The 15581-nt window shown below is 39.8% G+C and overlaps 3 protein-coding genes across 8 annotated transcripts; 2 read left to right on the top strand and 1 right to left on the bottom strand.

The window, feature by feature from the left end:
• Positions 1-976: 976 nt before the first annotated feature.
• pak2b (p21 protein (Cdc42/Rac)-activated kinase 2b) lies at positions 977-8396 on the top strand. Of its 6 annotated transcripts, none has more exons than XM_042417551.1 (15): positions 977-1303; positions 2273-2644; positions 2771-2877; positions 3043-3193; positions 3472-3503; positions 3596-3709; positions 3861-3990; positions 4083-4146; positions 4693-4741; positions 5123-5235; positions 5389-5506; positions 5608-5707; positions 5800-5996; positions 7015-7152; positions 7278-8396. In XM_042417551.1, the coding sequence occupies exons 2-15, from the start codon at positions 2455-2457 to the stop codon at positions 7362-7364; spliced, it is 1590 nt and encodes a 529-aa protein (XP_042273485.1). In that variant the 5' UTR covers positions 977-1303; positions 2273-2454; the 3' UTR covers positions 7365-8396. The 6 variants fall into 6 exon arrangements, with proteins under 6 accessions (XP_042273485.1, XP_042273487.1, XP_042273483.1 ...); XM_042417553.1 differs by having other exon boundaries at positions 977-1292; XM_042417549.1 differs by having other exon boundaries at positions 977-1288.
• A 689-nt stretch (positions 8397-9085) lies between these two features.
• On the top strand, positions 9086-11767 carry rpp21 (ribonuclease P 21 subunit). The gene is made up of 5 exons (XM_042417769.1): positions 9086-9256; positions 9386-9486; positions 10664-10746; positions 10940-11074; positions 11290-11767. Exons 1-5 carry the CDS (start codon positions 9200-9202, stop codon positions 11397-11399), a joined length of 486 nt encoding a protein of 161 aa, XP_042273703.1. The 5' UTR covers positions 9086-9199; the 3' UTR covers positions 11400-11767.
• On the bottom strand, positions 11634-15549 carry aqp12 (aquaporin 12). Its single transcript, XM_042417768.1, has 3 exons — positions 13029-15549; positions 12043-12159; positions 11634-11957 (listed from the first exon to the last, which is right to left on the bottom strand). The coding sequence occupies exons 1-3, from the start codon at positions 13621-13623 to the stop codon at positions 11830-11832; spliced, it is 840 nt and encodes a 279-aa protein (XP_042273702.1). The 5' UTR covers positions 13624-15549; the 3' UTR covers positions 11634-11829.
• Between the last annotated feature and the right edge of the window lie 32 nt (positions 15550-15581).

Below are 15581 nucleotides of genomic sequence, written 5' to 3' on the forward strand. Positions count from 1 at the left end.
CAAAGCTGAATGATATGGAATATATATTTATCACAGTAATTGAACCTTTCTTTAACTTTGACCAAATATGTCTACCTGTATTCTGTGGAAATGTATATAAAACAAGGTGCAGAACATCTTGAATATGTGCATTTGATAGAATAGTGCAGCGATAAAAATATAGAGTCAAGGGTTTGAATATTTCACTCAGCATGAGCATCATATAGCTTCAGTGAAGAGCTGAATCAATCTGGTGTGGAATATACAGTATATTACTAATACTGTCAGATAGTGTGGAATAACATGTTTTTTCCAAGGGGGAAATTATAGGAAACTGGATGTTAGGGGTTGCAACATCTTTACCATATTTTTTTGTGTTTGTTAAATCTCTGAGGAGGTTCCAAGGGGTCCCCAGCAAAAAGGGGAGTCATTTATTTTCACTATAATTTCATCCACAAGTAACATAATGACAAAATGTATGACTATTTTGGTCATGGGTTTCATACACTTTCTGTAATAAAACATCTAAACGCAAAAATCTTATCAGATGGGGGTTTGTGGATTGATCTGAATGTTATTAGGATGGACAAGATCTTTCAGCTGGCAGTCTCTATTTCAAAGATTATACTGTGAGAAATCTGCCATAGCATTGTTTAAATTGAGACACTAAAATTTTGTATTATTCATAATCTTAAAATGACCACATTATGTTGATTGGCCATGAACATGATTATTTATATATTTTCCACCTCAGCTTGTTGTGTGGTTACTTCAGCAGGCTCTTGATTTTACACTAAAAGTCTCCAGCTGATTGATAGTGGAAATCTGATCAATCAGCAGTCCCCTATTCACACACTATAAATGTTGAACTACATTACCTAACATGCTTTTCGACTGACTGAATTAACTTAACTTCCAGTTTCTGAAGTTTCACCATGTTTTTCCACGATGATCACAAACATGTAATTAGAGCTCAGAGTGTTCTCGGTGCAGCTTTGCAGACTGGACTGTATTTTATGGATACAGATAACAGACACACACCATTCATATGAAACATTTATTGAATAGGCTTGGGCTGGGTCGTGTAGTTCCGCTTCCCCTTCGCCATAGCGGAATTACCCAAGGGCCGAGAAGATAGAAGAAAAGTTGCACTGTAAATAGTTGTATTCACATTTTTTTTACTAAGTTATTTGTACGCGCTGCGTACCAATCAAGGCCCCATGAGTCAGAGGAAGCACTTTTAACGGGTTTACAGACGTTTTCCAAACCGTGGAGGAGGATCAAGTCCAGCTGTGCTCAAGTTTAACTGGTGTGTGAGTGTCCGGTGAGCTCTGCTGCTCCTGCGTCGTCTTCGCTAACTTAGCCAGCAAATAAAACTGATTTCTACTGGATAGTTTGCCGCTTTGCAAACCTCTGCACTGCTGTCTGAACCAACTCTTGGCAAAGGTTCATATCTCGGGTGTAAACACTTTACTTCTGGTGTCAGACTAGTTAGTTTTAGCTGAGCGCTGATCTCGCAGAATTGCAAACGTAAGTGTAGCTTGTCGTGCTAACGTTAGCTTGCTAGCCGCCCCTGTTGTTACCTTTTTTGAAGGGCATTTTTTAATAGGCATGAGGGCAGAAATACCGTTATATGGGGAAAAATGTGGACTACAAATCGAAAAGGGGGCATTTTATATCCAAACAAGAAGCAATAAAGTGTCAGCTTTTCATTCCTGTACCAAGTGGGAGTAAGTTAACGTAAGAGCAACTTACATTATCCGTTATTTACTCATCTCTGTTGGTCTTAAGATAGGACACAGGACACTAAAGAGATACTTCACAGATGGCTGAAAATGCTCTCAACGTTTCTCAGACTTTCTCTGACTATCAGAGGGGGAAAATTGTGTCAAATAAGCTTTGTTCAGTCTCTCCCTTAGCTTGAAATGTTGTAGTCCCTGCTCTGTCCCCCTTTCTTAGTTAAACATTAACACATGATTTGTTGTTATGCTTCAGTTGAGACACCTTTTGTCCACTCTGGGTTGCATTTGAATATTAAGTAGTGGTACTTTGCAATTCTTGTTAAGTTTTGCCTCAGTGCTGTAATGATGAGACTGAGAAGAGTTCAGATTGTGTGTACTGTTTTCTGCACCACACTATTGTATATTCCCTCAATATATTATCTACTCCTGGGCTTCAATAGCATATTAATGTTGGAGAAAGAAGTTCCTGATCATTTATTACTGCATCATGCTGTGTTTGTAGTCTTATTATAGTATGTTTATGGTCATACTAATGTCTTGTTCTCTCCCAGGTACTTTCTCTTCTGCCATCACTTTCTGCACCTCCTCCTGTAGTGCATGAGCACACCCGTGCCTCTTGCTGATGTGAGCGCCGTCTTGCTCCCCTCTCTGTTTGTCACCCTCTCCATCCTCGCCCGCCGCGCTCCCCCCGCCCCTCTCAGACACCCTGTAAGGCTCGCAACAACCCAGAGCAATGTGTGATAACGGAGACCCTGAGGATAAACCCCCAGCCCCTCCAGTCAGGATGAGCAGTACCATCTTTAGCACCGGCTCCAGCAAAGACTCGCTCTCAGCCAACCACAGCTCCAAACCGCTGCCTTCTGTCCCAGAGGAGAGGAAACCTCGCAACAAGATCATCTCAATCTTCTCTGGGGCTGAGAAAGGTGAGAGGGAGAGTTCAAGAATACAAACATCTAAGCACTCCCTCTTTAGGATAAAAGAATTTTAAGTCGTGGAATCAGTCTGAATGTAGTCACATGTCATTTCAATAAGGTTTTGGTTTCTTTCAGGTGGTAGAAAGAAAGATCGAGACAAAGAGCGACCAGAGATCTCACCACCTTCAGATTTTGAACACACCATACATGTTGGGTTCGATGCTGTCACAGGGGAGTTCACTGTGAGTTTTCACAGTCTTATCATTCTCACACGTATATTTTTACTTTCAATAATCCCCCGCTGTTTGACACTTGACTACTGACCAAAACACATGGTTACATTTTACCTCAGTCTGTATTATCGTGACATTTTGACACCATTGTTGTTGTCCACCTGCCGTGCACAGGGTATGCCAGAGCAATGGGCTCGACTACTCCAGACCTCAAACATCACCAAGTCAGAGCAGAAGAAAAACCCGCAGGCTGTGCTCGACGTTCTTAAGTTCTACGACTCCACAGGCAACGGTCGTCAAAAGTACCTCAGCTTCTCATCTTCTGGTAAAGCTCTATGTTAAATACTGGATTTAAGCTATTTTGGAAAACTACAGGGTGTTATGAATTGATACTAAGTTGCTAAATTCATTTTTTATCTTCCAGTGGAGGGAATAGGTCTTGTTGCTTGTTGCTTGTTTGTGGGTAAAATACCTTTCCCTGCGAGTAGATAACAACCAGGAATCTATTGTTTTCCCGAAAGAGAGGCCTCTTTAAGACCCTTTGAGATCATGTAGTAGTGACCAGAAGTAGTCATAAAATATGTTTATTTTTTTCATTCACAGAAAAAGATGCATTCACTCCAGGGCCGCAGTCTGTAAGTATTTCAACTCTGTTGAAAATCACATGCTATTTTTCTGTTGTTTTGTCATATAAAGTGCACTAATCTTTTCTCTCACTTTGAATTAGCCTGTCAAAAAAGGCACTGAACCCTCATCTCCGAATATCAAAGACATCGATGATGATGACGATGATGAAACTCCTCCTCCTGTTGTGGCACCAAGACCAGAACACACAAAGAGTGTAAGTTCCCTGCAGTACATAAGCTTGACAGCATCATAATGATCTTTTTTTGGATTTCTTTTAAAACCATATTTTACTTTCTTATATATTGCTCTTCAGATTTATTTCTTTATTCGATTGTCTTTGGTTATTGTTTCGGTGTGTTGCACAGGTGTATACTCGCTCTGTTATTGATCCCATCCCTGCTCCAAGCACGTGTACAGACGATGCATCCTCCAGGGCTGCAGACAGACAGAAAAAGAAGGGCAAGATGTCAGATGAGGAGATCATGGACAAACTGAGTAAACCTCATTTATATAACTAATCTATTGTTGCAGCAACACAACAGATTAAATCACTTTGTTTACACATGTGACTGTTATCTCATTTACAGGAACCATAGTCAGCATTGGGGATCCCAAGAAGAAGTACACCAGATATGAAAAAATTGGTCAGGGGTGAGTGCAGATGCATCAGTTGAATATAAGCAGTGTTACTTTAATGATGATGATGATGATGATGATGATGATGATGATGATGATGATAATAATAATAATAATCATAATAATAATGAGGCCTTCATTTTCTCAGCAAAATCTGTGACATTTTTGTTGCAAAATGACATTTTTAAACTCCCCATGTCCAGCCGCAATTTACTCACACTTGGATGATATTGACTTTATTGGATATTGATCATCATATCGTAATATTCCAGTCTTGTAAAGCTGAATATGTCCTTGATTAATGGTTGATAACCAGCTTTGTGAGACTGATTTTCAGTATCATCAGTGTCAGGTTTAGTGAAACCAGATAACTCAACAAAACCTTGACAGTACTGCACAGATCCTAAGTCTTCTAGTGAAAGTTGGGTTGAGTCAGTAACACACAAATCCTTGCGCAACACTTCACGCAGTAAACTGTTTAATACATTTGCACATCAGCTTGAGTGGACTGTTTGTTGAAATGTGCATTAAAGTAAATTTCTCATCTCTGTCTCCTCACAGAGCATCAGGAACAGTATTCACCGCCATTGATGTTGCCACAGGACAGGAGGTAAATAGTGATTAAAGAATAGATGAGGAGATGTGGAGACTATTATAAGACTAACCAAGGACACGGCAGGATGAAGTAGCCACACATAAGGAATACAAAGATACTTTTAACAGAAATATTTTTTATCTTAAGGTCAGTTTGATGTTTCAGCATCTACATGAGACAGATTAAATGGTGTCAGCCATATAATGAAAGTCACTGTACAATCAGCACATTGTAGTCAATAGTAAGTATTAATACAGCACCAGAAGAACAGTGATTTACTTTAAAAGAAAGGATTAGAGGAAGCAGAAAAAGTGGAAGTTCAAAAAGACATTAGATATTTCAATTGTAAAGATGTAACTTTATCAGCACTTAATCAGAGCTGCGGTTTTTCTACAGGTCGCCATTAAACAGATCAACCTACAAAAGCAGCCAAAGAAGGAGCTGATCATCAACGAGATTCTAGTGATGAAGGAGTTGAAGAACCCCAACATTGTCAACTTTTTAGACAGGTAGGAGTGAAAATAAACCTGCACCGTCACAGCTTTGTAAAAACTATAATTCTGATTATAATAAATTTAAGAAGCGGTCATGAAAGCTGCGATGGATTAGATTATAATATTTGGACCAGTATGTGACGTTGTGTATTTGTGTTTGTACATCAGTTTCCTGATGGGGGAGGAGCTGTTTGTGGTCATGGAGTATCTGGCCGGTGGCTCACTGACAGATGTGGTGACAGAAACCTGTATGGATGAGGCCCAGATAGCTGCTGTCTGCCGAGAGGTACGCCGCACTCTTTACAACCAGACTCATATGAAAGAATCAAAATGAAACAAAACTGAATTCTCAACAACTCTCCCCCCCGTCTCCTCCCATACTTGCAGTGTTTACAAGCATTGGATTTCCTGCATGCGAACCAGGTCATCCACAGAGACATTAAAAGTGACAACGTGTTACTCGGGATGGACGGTTCTGTCAAGCTTAGTAAGTCCTGTTCTTCTGTCATCACTGTTTTTCTTAATGGCAATGCCTTTTCACTGTTACCATATAATTACTCTTCTCCATCTCTTCGACAGCCGATTTTGGCTTCTGCGCCCAGATCACTCCAGAGCAAAGCAAACGCAGCACCATGGTAGGCACGCCTTACTGGATGGCTCCTGAGGTGGTGACCAGAAAGGCTTATGGGCCTAAAGTAGACATTTGGTCGCTGGGTATTATGGCTATTGAGATGGTTGAAGGAGAGCCCCCCTACCTGAACGAGAACCCACTACGAGTGAGTAAAGAGCATTTTCTGTCCTTTCTGTACCTTTAGTATAACATGGAGAAGTGTGGTGTAAAATCAGGTAGCCAGGGTGTCTTAATTAACTGTCCTTTTTTATTTAATTCTTACTTATATGACATGTTCAGTTCCAACACTTTGATATGAAAGTCTCCCAATTAAATCATCTGTGTGAAAATTTAGGTTCACTTTAAAAAAAGGTCAAAGGCAGAGTGTGATGTAGGGGTGAAACAATTTATATTACCTCAGAAACTTATTTTATACCAAAAAATATCTTAAACTTTATGAGTCAACACAAAACCAGGACAAAAGTCTCATGAGAGTTTGTCCTTCTCTCTACATGCACTAACAACAACATTCGAGGCATAAGCACTTAACAGCTGACTAGTTGTTGTTAGCTGAAGCTGTCAAGACACAAATATTTCTGTCCAGTTCCTTTTATTGAATTACTTTCTGCTACCTCTATGACTACTTCATAGTCTTGTGTATAAATACTATTGTGTTTTGTCAGCAAGTCCATTGAATCGTGCAACTTTTTGCAGCCTTAGTGAGCATTAATTTCCTTCTAACTTATTTTATATAAACACACTGCTCTGCATATGTTCACATCGCATGTTAAAACCTTTGCCTCTTTCATGTGAAAATACTAATATCTGGATTAGAAAATCCTCATTCTACAGTTGATTACCAACTTATTTTTTACCAGTAAATCACCTACAGTAGATTGTGAGGATGACGTCATTATTATTAAGATCTGTATAATAGGAAAGGACCTCATGGTGGCTGTCTGAATGCAGGGTTAGCAGATGGAAAATGCTCAGGGTCACAAGCTTTTCCTTGAGATACTTTTGTGTTTACAACATGATGTTCATGTCATTTAATAAAAAAAACTTTTAATTTGCTCACTTTACCAGTTTGACTTGATTCATCTGCTGCAAGTGAGTTATTTCCTGAAATTAGATCTCACAGCTCTTGATCTTCTTTTTTTCTCTCAACTCCTCCTCTCTTGCAGGCATTATATCTGATTGCCACTAACGGCACCCCCGAGCTTCAGAACCCAGAGAAGCTGTCTCCAGTCTTCAGAGATTTCCTCAACCGTTGCCTGGAAATGGATGTAGAGAAGAGAGGCGGAGGAAAAGAGCTGTTGCAGGTTAATAACTCCTTCTGTTATTGAATTATTCAGTGTTTTAATTAAATTTACATTGCATTTGATTCAATCATTTTCTCCTTTCCCCTCCTCCCCTTGTCTCTGTCGATCTTTGTCCTGGTGTGCAGCATCCGTTCCTGAAGCTGGCGAAGCCCCTCTCCAGTCTCACACCTCTCATCCTGGCAGCCAAGGAGGCCATGAAGGGCAATCGTTAGCTGATGAAACTAGTGACCCTGCCTTCCCATGCTGTGCACATATATGTGCCAACCATTTAGATTTTTGTGCCAGACAATAGGCTGAGAGTGATTTACCACTCTTGATGCACCAGCCTTATAAGCCCTGACAAACCTCACTGTGAAGAAGACCAAAAATATAGAGCACAACCCCACCGCTGTCCATATGAACTCTACTCTCACTCAGATGTCAGAAGACAAGTCAAACTAAAGTGCTTAGTTTCAGAGTCAGGCGTAGTTATTTTGTAAACAGATCTCCTGGTGACAAGTTAGGGCTAGGCTTATATTTAACTTGGAATGAAGAAGATGCCTAGTTCTGTTTAGTTTTTTAATCAACTGCCTTAAACAAATGCAAAATGTTGCCTAATGTATTGTTGATTGTGTCAGTGTTTCTTTTCCCATGATTTTTACTACCTTTGTAATTTACCTTTTCAGCTTGTCAGTGTCTTAGTTATTTTGATACTTGAATTTCATATTTGTCCCCCTTCTTGTTATATAATGAGTCTCATTCAATGAACACTTTCAATGACTCATGTTTTTATGGACATTTCTCCCACCGGTTTTATAGGAAACATTTCAGTGCATTCATCATCATGAGCATGTGTTGTGATCATGTCATTGACTTTCTTCGATTGTCACATTCGACAGACCTACTGTACCAGTTCTCCCCCCTGTATCATTAGTCTCCTGATACCAGAGGTGCACCTTACAGGCAAATTAAAATGTTAGATTGACAGGGTTTATACTTTCTTCTCTATTGTTGTTATTAAAAATGAGTATTGTATGTTGAACTCTGTCCTTTGTGTTCTTCTGGACTTAACAAATGCGCTTTTCCCATGTGTATATTGTGTACTTAGTGTTTTGTTTTGTTTTGTTTTTTTAACTGGCCATATCATACTGGCTAGTTATCGAAGGCTGGTAAAGACAATTTGTTGACTATTTCTTTTTCTCTTCTGGACGACTAACAACCTTGTCTGCGCACACAAATAAATGCAACTGTTCTTGCTTTTGTGATTTGGGTGTGAAAGTGATTGGTGTGCGGTAATATACCCTTTTTCTCTGAAGTAACACAGAGGGAAACTAAGGACAGTTAACCTTTCATTATAGTCCGCAGGTTTCCTGTGGAGCCAATGAAGACTTATTTATTGTCAGAGTTTGTTTATTTTACAATAACTGGATTCTCAGCAGTGCAGACAAAAGTTCAGTTTGTATGTGACAGAGCTTGAGGTGGCTTTATTTTGAAGTAGCATATTGTGACTCGTGTGAGTTGGTTTGCGCTTTTATTCTGAAGAATTGCCCCGGATGTGTAATAGTTGTGTTCAATTCAATTCACATTTTATTAAGGATACAACTCATGGAGGGTCCATAGCACAATAAAATACAAAGTGTAAAGTATAAAACACACACACACTCAAAAAAAGATAAAGCAAAACATGTTCTACCATGGTCATGTCGTGTCCGGCTGGTAACCCTGGACCTGCGATTCGCCGCGAAAGGTCTCGCGAGAGTTATCATTTTAACCCAAATCATGATCTTTCTGTAAACCTAACCAAGCGTTTTTTGTTTTATTTTGTTTTTTTTTTTCCTAAAGCTATCCAGACCTTAACTGCAGCGTTCTCACCTCATAGAAAAGTAATCATTTGTACAACGCACATAATGAAGAAACAACGTGTACAAATCTCGCGAGAGTTTCTCGCATTAATACAAATCGAGAGTAACCCATGGGGTAACCATGTAGACGCGACCCTGTCAGAGAGCCTAGAGTAGAAAACTGTAACAAGACACAACTGCGACTGGTTTTCTTAGCTTTGTGTGAAATGGCAGTACACCTGAAAGACAAAGAAGCTTACCAGAGACTGAACTATCTGTATCAGGTAGGAAATGAACAGTAAAGTATAAGTTAATGGCTTTCCAGATGCCATCTACATGGCTAACATGCTAACGAGCCACCTCACTAACCAAGTATTTAATGCTTTTACTCTATCGGTTTTATCCCTTTACAGGCTGCACATTGTGTTTTAGCTCAAAACCCAGAAAATGTGGAGCTGGCTCGTTTCTACTGCTTTACCCAGAAGACCATAGCAAGACGTTTAGTTCTTAGACAGTAAGTAAAGTCAATCTCTTCTGAGTGATGTTACTGTTGCCTCCCACAGAGTTACTTATGTGAAGTAAAGTACGTTACTTTTATATAAAGCAGTATGTTTTGTTGTGTGTGTGTGTGTGTGTGTGTGTGTGTGTGTGTGTGTGTGTGTGTGTGTGTGTGTGTGTGTGTGTGTGTAATTATTTTCACTGCTGTACAGGGTTTCATATGAGACAAGAGATGCAGCTAATCAAACCTATTTGGAAACATTTGTTTTTTCAGGATTCACAATACCAACATCCACCATCCAATTTTTGAAAGTTACTGTTGAGTGACTTGATTCACTGGTGAGAGTCTGGTGATCTTCTACATTTTTCTTATTGTCAACAAATCCCATGAAAAGACCCGAACCAGTAATGAACTGATTTCAATAACAAGTATTGTCTGTGTAGCCAAAGCCTAATATATCATATTCCTGTGTGCCATAGAGCTCCATTACTGATCCTAAACTATTGAAAACACATCAATGAGCGACAACGCTGCACTGATTGACATCTTCCTTCATTGTTATCATCTGCTGAAATACTAACTATGTACACCAAATGTATGTTAATCCACAGCTGAAAATAGTCTGTTTCAGTTGTTTGATCATAACTACTGTGCCCAGCTGTTTTACAAAATGACTGAGAAGAAAACTGGACTTGTCTGATCCTCCTGAGATTCGATTATGATTTACAGTCCGCATGAACAGATTTATTGATCGAAAAAACCTGGACTTGACTGATCCTCCTGAAGTTCTGTTGCTGCATGGGCCTATCAACGAAACACCAAGGAGGGAGGGTGCCCACCTGATGACCCTATGAAGCGTTTACCCCCTACCCCCACTCAAGAAATGTTTGCCAATAACAATACAGGATTGTAAAATCAAGTCCTATGAGCTCAACCAACAGCTCATCTTTTATTAAAATTGAAACTACATATTTGTGACCCATTTTAATTAGGAACAAGTAGGCTTGCGGCTCAGAGGGTAGAAAAGTTGGAAATTACTGAGCGACGGACTAACACATTGTTGCTATCAGTCTGTTTGGGGCATTTGTTGACAACAAGAAAAATATAGAACAACACCAGCCTTGTCCTTTATGTCTCACCCTCCCAAGCATAAATATGAGTTTTCAACATCTGTTAATTCATTTTATTGCAGAGACCCATCAGTAAAAAGAACATTATGCAAGAAGTGCTGCTCATTGCTCATCCCTGGTGTAACTGCTACAACAAGACAACGAAGTAAGCCAGTTTGCTATTTAGATTCCCATGTTATCTTGTATTAGATACTAAATGTATTTATATTGCAGATGCTCTAGAGGCATTTTAAGACAATTTACCTTTTAAAGAAATTTTACATTGAAAGAAACACATTAAGAGACATATTATCTCTGTTTTAGTCCCTTACCTGCCTTTTGTTGACTTTGTTTCTCAGGAAAAAATGGCAAGACTCGCTTCACTGTGGTGAGATGTCGCATTTGTGGGCAGAGCAAGACATTATTGAATAATCCAGATTATTGTCTGTGGGTAGACCGTCCCGAGGCTCAGCTACAGCAACAAAAACAGCCAGGTAATGTCAACTCAATACTATATCCCAATTTGACAGAGGAAGGTTTACCATACGCATACTGTGCCCAGCTAAACAATAAACAACCTCCACTGAAGCATCAAGATATGTAGCATTAAAGGACTATTAAATTGGCTATAAAATTCACATTTTTCATGGCCTCTTATTGTTAAAAAACCTGGTACTGATCGTTATTGTTTATTCTTTTTCATCCACAGATCGAGGCCCTTCTGCTAATAGTCAGCCAAAAGACTCAGAGCCTGCTGGGTCAGTGCCTTCTACACCTGTTGCAAGTACTGCCGGGACACAAGCAGCTCCCCTCTCCTGAGTGTCAAATACTGTATGAGACATTTCATAAATTGAAGGAACTAGTCTCTTTTACATTAATTCCGTTTAGTTGATTTAGTTTGTTTTTGGCCTCTATGAGATCGTTTTTATCTGCAGCTTGTATCGCTGTTCAGCAGTGTCATTCTTGATGCTGCCACCATGTGGCGTCCTGCACCTGGTGGATTTAAAGGAAGCCGTGTTGGTGAAGGTGGTTTCGTTCCTAAAGAAACAATGATTGAGACTCAGTCATATTTTTATTGAAAACAGCTGACGAGAATGGAACGAGTAAAAGATTTTTTTCCCCCCAAATATCTTATTTTTTTCTGTACAGGCTTGAAATATTGAAAGTAAATATCTCTTGACCAGTGACCATTTGTTGTTGTGTACTTTCCTAAAGGGTTGATTTATAAAAAAGAAAAAGGCACTTTCTTTCACATTTTCTTCTTTTCTCCTTTGTCCCCCTTTGGCACTCTGAAACGCGTCTTCTGAAAATATAGTAGGTTCTTGGCAAAAATCCTTGGAATATGGCCCATGTACAAGAGAAGAGCCAGAATCATGCCTAGAAAACATAAATTCAGTGTAACCAGAGTGTTCACATATGCATGTACTAGTATGCATGTATATTTCATTTTAACGTAATTTACCTGTGATAGGGCCCAGCCAGTAGACCACTGCGTACTCTGTGAAGGTAAATCCAGGACAGTGGAAGGTGAGGCCATAAGCTAAGGACGGATTCACGAAGGCTGAGGTGTAGCCTCTGGCTGGAAAATGAAAAATAAAGTTCATGTTAGTTGCTAAATTCATGTATTAGATGACGTTTTTGTTGTCCTGTGTATAAAGCGTACACAAGGCAAATAATAAAAGAACTGAGTGCAAAGTTCATTTTTGCATGGCAAGAGAAAAGAAATATGGGAGCATGTTCAACACATTCTTGAAATGACAGGATCTTTTGTGGGGTTTGTGAGGAAGCAGTAGATGAAGTTACCAAGAATCCAAGACACTCATAATTTAACATGTACAAACAGGTGTGAAGTAATGTGTGATCTCTTCAAGTAGTGCATGTAGGTTTGTACAGTAGAAAAAGCACACATTTAAGTACAACCCTGGCCATGGTTATCAAAAAGGACTGACAATGGAATACCACTCATTGACAGGTTGATACTCAATAAGCATACTTAATATAATAACTTTATTTTACAGACTTCTAATAGTGTTCTTTAGCAGAATTCATAAACAGATGCATGATTGAATAATTGATTAATGGAAGTGTGTGAACTAGGGAGTGGAAACAAAGGTTGCTGTTGATTTAGGCTACCATATAGAGTAAGAACAGTCAAGTGTAATTTGCACAAATTGGCAGAATTCTCAGTAGGTTTTGCATTAAGGGTGCATACTGATCTCAGATGATACTGCACATGCACTGAGCCATAACGGAGAGAAAAGAGTGTGTCTGTTACACTGATGTCCTTCTGTTTTTTAAAATGGGTTTTATTTGCAAATGTTTTCATTCTGAAACATTTCAGAAACTCTTCTGCTCTGAATATCTCATTTACAAATCTATAGTTTCTTTGTAAGAGTGTATTTTTTTGTCGTGATGATAAACAAGGGGCCAGGTTCACCTTAAACTTACCAGTATGAGACAGGAATGTGAGGAGGACAGCGATCAGGGGCACTCGGATCAGGGCGGATCTGCGTCTCAGGTTTAGGTGGACTAGGTGAAAGATGAGCGCACAGACACACTCAGTGAAAAAACCCTGGAGCAAAGAGGCCAGCAGTGATGTGCTGCACTCTCTTGACATCAGGTTTTTGATCATGTGCATATCTGTCAGCTCCAGGCTCCAGTAGTATACAGCTGCATAAAGGGCCAGGTGGGCCCCGAGAAACTGGGCTGCAACAGCGAGGAGAATGGGCAGGGTGGTGGCCTCGAGCTGCAGGAACTTCAGCACAACCAGGCTGGGATTCCCTGACGCACCGCCACTGATCACGCCATGGGTCAGCAGCACCACAAACAGTATGGTCGCAGTCACATCAGGACCCAAGCCCCCAGCCCACTGACCCACCTCCACAATGGTCTGCACCTCCAGCCAGCACCCCACCAGCATGAAAGAGGAGGCAAACTCCAAAATGAAGCTAAACCTTGGCCATTTTTTAAGGAGTGCTCGAACTGAGGCTGCAAAAATCACACACGCCAGGAAGTATCCAAGAGATGCGTTCAGTCCAGACATGGCTCAGAGCAGATGTCTCCTGCTGTTTCTTTTCAAAAAGGAAATGAATGAGGGTTTTGCTGAAGCCTGGGCTTTCTGTTTGACAACGTGGCACATGGAGAGACACATTTCTTATCAGACACGTCAGGTTTTTATCCTACAAACACCTGCCAAAATACACATGGGCCTTTGCAAGGTCAGGTCAGAAAGCTGGCCCTCATCTTGTGGTCATGTATAATTAGATCACAGATATGCTTTGGTCGAAGTACTCTGGATAATGCATCTGTTTTTTCAGTCATTAGAAGAATAAATGGCTGAAGAATAATATTTCAAATGACCCCACATACCCTTGCTGGAGTCAGAAAATTTTGGAGATGTTAGTTCAGTTTCACCAGGAGCACTGATGCACGTTATTGCTTTTGAAACATGTCATGATTGCTAAATCATAATGAGAAAGACTGTGACTGAAGGCAAAACCAAAGCCTAATGTTTGAGACTTGTGTCCAACACAGTTTAAATCACTGTGCAGGATATATGGTAAGTGTAGGAATGATATTTTTATGGTAAGTGGAGGTTTTTGCAGTACCCATCATATTTTGTGCTCTAATTTTATCCTTAAATCTTTTATTGAGAATAAAATCAAGATTTAAATCTTCACATAAAGGTTTATACTGTATGCAATTGGTGTCAGTCAAATAGCAAATGAAAAGTCTGACAAAATTATTAGTACAATGTAAGTTGATTACAAGAAGGTCACTGTTCTTGCTGACAAATTATGTTTTAGCAAAATGGAAACTTAGAACTACAAAGTCTTGGCCTGACTACAAATTGTGATTTATGTAAATTATTGATTATTTTGGACTATGTAGGGAAAAGGGTATTTAAACTGCACAACTCTACCAGCACATGGCAAATAAAAACAATATGGAAAAACAACTGGAAACACAAAAAAATATAAAGACCAGTTCTATTTTTCAAATAGAATAAGAGGAATTCTCTCCAAAGAGAGTTCTTATTTGTTTTTTTCTTCATCTCGTCCACCTGACGTCTCTATCCTGCCATTGTTTTCATCCACTTTTCCTCTTCTCATAAAGGGTCTTCTGGGTATTATTTATAGACTCTACGAGACAGGACTTGTCCTCCTCCATCTTTCAGTCTCCAGGTCCTTTTGTTCCTGGTACAGAGCGGCTGTTATCCTCCTCCCTCTGCTCGGTCAGGCTTGTTTCAAGGTCCTTCTCCCTCTGTTCTTCCTCCTCAGGTTGTTGGATGTTCAGGAGAGCTTTCAAACTTCTCTTTTTTTACATCTCAACCTCAAGGAATTTCTTTTTAGATTGGAGTCTTAGGGCCTTGACCTTTTCTCCTCTGAGTTTGGTGAACAACTCATCCATTTCACCCATGAGCTGCTGTAACTCGAGCTAAGTGAGAACAGTAACATCCGGGTGCTGCTGATAGAAGTCCTCCAGCCTGATGTCCTGACCTTTTGCAACCTCTTCTGGGTCTTTAGGTGCAGTCTGGAGGATGTGAAAGCGGTTTCCATGACCTCTCAACTAAAGCATCCTGAACCTGTGTCTAGAGGGACCTTGACCTCGACCTCCAGCTACTAAACAATATGTAGCTGCTGTTTTGACTCCTCTCTCTGGAGCAGGAGAGAGTCCACTTTGATCAAGCTGCTGTCAGTGAACCATGTAACCCACCTTGCATTGAGAAGTGTTGAAATGCTTCTCTGATGCTGTAGACTTGCTCTTATAGTCTTTTTGAATAGGTTGAGAAAGGTAAACAGGTAAACTGGTATAAACACTGTATATGTAACGTGCAGTTATTTTCACCAGAGTAAACAATTGGTTTGCCTCTATTTTGTGGTTGTTTAGTAAAACAGCATACTCTAAGTTGCTTATGATACAGTATGTACAACTGCTGAAATTACAACCTTATAGTATGATAAATAATATATGCAAAATTAATCATATTACATTATAGAT

This window comes from Thunnus maccoyii, chromosome 7 (assembly GCF_910596095.1).
Source record: "Thunnus maccoyii chromosome 7, fThuMac1.1, whole genome shotgun sequence".
Taxonomy (NCBI): Eukaryota; Metazoa; Chordata; class Actinopteri; order Scombriformes; family Scombridae; genus Thunnus; species Thunnus maccoyii.